The sequence below is a fragment of the Ictalurus punctatus genome, chromosome 16 (genome assembly GCF_001660625.3).
Source record: "Ictalurus punctatus breed USDA103 chromosome 16, Coco_2.0, whole genome shotgun sequence".
Lineage (NCBI taxonomy): Eukaryota > Metazoa > Chordata > Actinopteri > Siluriformes > Ictaluridae > Ictalurus > Ictalurus punctatus.
This window is the reverse complement of record NC_030431.2, coordinates 4,700,001-4,705,000: the sequence shown is the minus strand read 5'-3', so window position 1 is coordinate 4,705,000 and position 5,000 is coordinate 4,700,001. Positions and strand designations below refer to the sequence as shown.

At 43.2% G+C, this 5,000-nt stretch overlaps 2 protein-coding genes and 1 long non-coding RNA gene across 4 annotated transcripts in view; 1 reads left to right on the top strand and 2 right to left on the bottom strand.

Annotated features, from left to right (window-relative positions):
- The window catches only part of si:dkey-250d21.1 (uncharacterized), a 14,562-nt gene extending 12,018 nt beyond the window's left edge, over window positions 1-2,544 (bottom strand). The window contains exons 1-5 of the mRNA XM_017488651.3: window positions 2,407-2,544; window positions 1,241-1,361; window positions 985-1,092; window positions 284-320; window positions 1-179 (exon numbers count right to left, since the gene is read on the bottom strand). The exon at window positions 1-179 is cut by the window's left edge and continues 1,650 nt beyond it. Of these exons, the coding sequence (XP_017344140.2) occupies window positions 1-179; window positions 284-320; window positions 985-1,092; window positions 1,241-1,361; window positions 2,407-2,492 (531 nt within the window). The 5' untranslated portion in view covers window positions 2,493-2,544. The remainder of the gene's footprint in view (window positions 180-283; window positions 321-984; window positions 1,093-1,240; window positions 1,362-2,406) is intronic.
- The window catches only part of LOC124629010 (uncharacterized), an 11,780-nt gene continuing 9,239 nt past the window's right edge, over window positions 2,460-5,000 (top strand). The window contains exon 1 of the long non-coding RNA XR_006983846.2: window positions 2,460-2,598. This is a non-coding gene — a long non-coding RNA (uncharacterized LOC124629010). The remainder of the gene's footprint in view (window positions 2,599-5,000) is intronic.
- Window positions 3,217-5,000, bottom strand: part of thap12a (THAP domain containing 12a) — a 9,597-nt gene continuing 7,813 nt past the window's right edge. For both annotated transcript variants that reach the window (XM_017488653.3, XM_017488652.3), the window contains exon 5: window positions 3,217-5,000. This exon is cut by the window's right edge and continues 1,241 nt beyond it. In XM_017488653.3, coding sequence (XP_017344142.1) covers window positions 4,365-5,000 — 636 coding nt within the window. In that variant the 3' untranslated portion in view covers window positions 3,217-4,364.

Sequence of the window (5,000 nt, the reverse complement as noted above, 5' to 3'; positions counted from 1 at the left end):
ATTGTTGACGATGCTGAAGCCGGTGAACGCTAACGTCTCCTTAAAGTGGATCTTCAGGACTTCCTTGGCTTTGGACGTAGCAGGATCCTCCTTCTCTGGTCTGACCAGCGTAGGCTCCTCTTGCACAGCATTCTCTATCGAGTCTTCCGTCACATTTTGTGCCACTGGCTCCAGCTCATCTTTAAAGGGGGGAGGGGAAACAATTTTTAGATCCTCTGTAATGTGTAAAATGCCTCTGAAACAATTTAACATTTTATAAAATCAGTAAAACTCAATCACTAACCTTTCACCTTTTTTGTTTCTGCAACATCGACTGCAGTCTGAAAACACAGTTAGAGAAAGAAAAAGAAATAAATGTCATGACTCATAAGTAATAAATATAATGTTCTTTAAATAAATAAATGTGCCAACAGAAACTGACAAGGACACAGTAACCGGTTCTGTTAAAGATGGTGGCTCTGTGCGCGTATATGTACCGTGTCCAAAGCAGTAAGACTAACCAATCAGCATCGAGTACTGCTGTAAGCCCCGCCCCTACATTACCATTACGCCAGTTATGTCAGTCTTGCCCTGAATCCAAAATCCACACAGAACCTTCGACACTGGACTGATATCCGACAGAACTTTTGCAGACTTGCAAAAAGTTTTGGCACCTTATGCAATTAAAAAAAACAAAAAACGGAACTTTACTTAAATAACTGCCCTTTCCAAATGCACAAGCAGCGACCATGCCGTTATACCTGGTAACAAATGGTTGCCACCTTAAATATGGCTTAGCTACTGAATCGCGGATATATTCCGGATTCTGTCGACGCTTTTGAAACTCAGCAAACGACGGGACATTCTCGGTTAACACGACCCCGTGTAGCGAAATGCTTTAACAGGTATAAAAATCTGAACGAATGAACAAACTGAGAAAACAGGTTCTCTTTATAATAAATAAATAAATAAATAAATAAATAAATAGAATCTAATAAAACGTACAGCTTGTATCTTTCTTTTCCTGTTGCTGTTCTGTGCATTGCCCTTCTTGGTCGTGAAGTCGAATATAGTTGGGACGGCTCCGTCCTTTAAAACAGTCTTAAGTTCACTCTGAAACACAAACAGAATCCTTTTTAAAAAACAACAACAACAACAACAACAACATTTCTACAACGACTGATCGTTTATTTTTAACGTTCAGAACCGCAACAGCCAAAATGTCAAAACTAGGAAAAGACACAAGAACATGCACACATACTTCCTTCTGTATCAGAGACGCCTCAAAGTGTCTCGAGCACAGCTTAAAATTTCGGTGCAAGTACTCTGCCGTTTTAGTCTGCAGGTCCGGTCTGCGACAGTTCCCCACCCACTGTTTACATCTGAGAACAGAGGGAAGAAAAAAAAACACATTATGTACTTCAACATCAGACTGGGGGGGGGGGGGGGGGGGGGGCTAATAACAGCAGCATGATACAAAGATTAACAGTTAAACTTTTAGTCCATGAAGGTATTGGTCTTTGACCACTGGACCTAAATCCGCCCAAAAAAAGCAGATGGTTCGGTATGATCCTGTATAGATTCAGTAGCGCTTTGGATAAAAGAGTCCGCTAAATGAATAAATGTAAGTGTAAGCTACGCCAGAGACAATATTGAAATTGCTGATCTTAAAATCCAGATGAAATGCCATGGTTCGATTCCGTACGTTGATGCTGATGGACCACGTCCACTGCTGACGAGCTAGCACTGTAGAGCAAGACACGCCCCCGGGGAGAGGAAAGTATTTAATTGGACGAACACAAGACTAGTACGGGATGAGTCATCGAAAAAATGTTCAAGCGATGAATGCTAAAATTACAGTGCCTCCAAAGCTATTTTTGTACACATTTTGTTGTATAGGTGAACACAATACCCTAACCCTAACAATACGATCAGTCGAGCAGAAAAGAAATCTATAGAAAACACCAATTTTTGATTTCTTTATTGTTTAATACACGAAAGCTGCCGTCTTGAGGCGGGCCGGAAGAGGGCGCTGGAGGACACGAACCGTTCTCGTGCAGTCACCATGAAAAAAAAAAGTGGAGGAGGAAAAAAAAAAGCCAAATCTATCGACTCGTACACAAAAGAGTGTTGATGCAGGAAATAAAGCTAGTTAAAATAAACCTTAACAAACCGTGTCGGCTAAATATTTAGCACAGAGCCGAGCCAAACAGATTACAGACTGGAGATTAGCAAGCTAGCTTGCATTTTCATTGAATCAAAGGGGAGGAATTAGCGAGCTAAGTGGCTAACTCGCTAGCAAAGGATGCTAATTTGGGTTCATTCCGGGCAGAACAATTAAACACCGCCACGGCGGCGGGGTCGAGTGTGGAAATGTGGAAACAGACCCATAGATAAAGAAATAAATACAGAGGGGAATGGCCTCACCGCTCGGGGTCCAGAGGAAACCTGAAGAAGGTGACGTGCTGCTCGGAGCTCTGCTTACACTCGGCTGCGGCGCAGCAGTCGGGCATTTTGGACTTAAACTGCGCTCCTGTTCAGTCAAAAGAGCGAAGTGTGCATGGCCAGGAAGATCCCCTAGAGCTCGCGCTGTGCCGATCATCTACCGTTAACGCTCAGGTACGTGCGCGCGCGCGGCTTGATCGGAGCGTTTAAAGCTGAAGCATCGTTTCCTTGTTGTGATGTGTGTGTGTGTGTGTGTGTGTGAGAGAGATTTCACGGCGAGATTGTAGCTGGGCTGCTTGATCCGAGCCGGAAGTGAACAGCGCGGCAGAGCGGAAGTGAACAGTGCGCGCGAGGGGCACGCGGCGCGCTTCGTTAAAACATCAGAATTAACATCACGCGCAGAAACGCCAGTCATATTATCATTTATTTACAGTTTTAATTTGTTTATCTCGTCTCACTTCTATAAAATATACACTGAAAAAAAAATCTAAATCATTGTTTATTATATATAGATTTTGAAATATTAATAATTCACCATTTCATCAGGTAGACTACGCGTAGTGTTTGTAATAATAATAATAATAATAATAATAATAATAATAAGCTGAGAGAAAGTAATCAGGACACGCCCTCTCCAAAGAATTTCAAGGAAAAAAGAAAAGGATCAAGTGTGATGAGGAGGAAAAAAAGAGAAAAGGCAGAAAAGAGGGAATAGAGACAGAACGAGTGAAAGAAGAAAAAAAGAGAAATGAGGAGAGAATGCAATGAAGAAAAATGATCAGATTTAAAAAGCACTGTGCACAGACATGTTTATTAGTTTATGAAAAAAAATCAGAATAGATGAAAATGACACGAAGATCTACACGCTTCGATAAGTTCAATATCTCGAAGGAATCCAGGGGATTTTCAGTAAAAATCCTTTAAACAATGAAAATACAGCAGAAATGTACATGAGTAATTCAGGTATTAAATAGAATTCTGTCACACACAGCTTTCTACTTCCTTTGGGGTAACACACACAAAATCTTTTTTTTCTCCCCTATTTAGTAAACAAAAACAGCACAAATGTTTTTACAAGCTGTTGCGAACAGAACTTCATTATAACACACAGGAGTCTGATCATTTATGATTCATTTCCAATGCACCTCAGTCTCTCTTGTGTTCGCTCGCTCTCTCACACACACACCTGAATGTACAATAAAAAATAAGGAAAAGTAAAAACAGAGTAATTGTGGGGAAGAAGGAAGCGAAGGACGTGTGTGTCTCTGTACAGGACCTGCACTGTGACCGTCTCCACCTGGGTCAGTGTGGGCGGAGCTTCATTTACTTTTGATCAGCCAATCAGAAACACCTTATTAGCACTTACCGTCAGATCACTTCTGCTGGAGAGGAATGATCACGTCAACTGAACGAATGAGAAAGAAAGTAGTTGTTTAACGAAAGAAAGAAGTTACTAAGAAATAAAGAAAGAAAAAGAACAAATAAGGTTAGTGTAGAAAGAAGGAAAGAAAGGTAGGTTAGGCAAAAAAAAATGGCAGAAAGAAAGAAAAAGAATGAGGACATTATTGTAGAAAGAAAGAGAAAGGATAGGGAAAGAGAAAAAGAAATAGTAAGGTTAGTCTAGACAGACAGACAGAAAGAAAGAAAGAAAGTTAGTGTAAAAAGAAAGAAAAGTCAGGGAAAGAAAGAAAAAGAATGAGGTTGGTTAGTGAAGAAAGAAAGAATTGCTCCTAAGCATTACGTCACACAGAAAACATTTTAAAGCTGACACCCAGTGGTGATGTCATAAGATCACAGCTGTGATTGGCTGATTAAACATAATTTAAACGCCACCCTTGTTCCCATAGCAACACCTGTCTCTCTGCTAAATCAGCAGCCAAACCAACATGATCATGTGGAGCGCTAACTCGTATTGGTGGTGTGTTAAATGCGTGCGTCAATCACGCAGGTTCCTCCCTCGTCTCTTTGTCCGGATACGCTGAGAGATACGCCTCCACCATCAGGTCGACGTCCACCCTCACCGCGCAGTTAATACTGAACAACGCCAGGCTCTTGTGTCTGTGTTTGGGGGGCATGTCCCGCAGGTAAGCCGTCAGACGCCTCCTCGCCTCGCTGCACTTCTCCTCTGTGAGTGACAGCACTGGGAGGCAGTGGAGGACCTTGAGGAGCGCGCAGACGTTGGGGAAAAACTTGACGTCGGACAGCTGGAGCGTCTCGTAGATGGTGGAGGGCAGCGTGACGTTCTTGGTGCCGTGCTTCCACTTGATCTTCCAGCAGTTGAGCTCGGTGGGAAGCGTCTCCGGGTTGGGAAGGTCGTTCTTGTAGACGTCGGCACTGGTCTCCTCCGTGTTGAACTTGAGCTGTGACATGATCGCTGGGACGAAGGACAGGGACCTCAGCGCGTTGAGGTGGTTCTCAGAGAAGAGCTCGCTCAGCTCCTTGATTACCCGGGTGACAACCGGGAAGGTCAGGTGGACCTTGTAATAGGTCTCGGGCTGGATCTCGTCCCCGGCGTCGGGACGCTGCTTCCTAAAGAAGAGCCTGGGGATTTTGACGGGAATCTCCAGAGCGGCGGC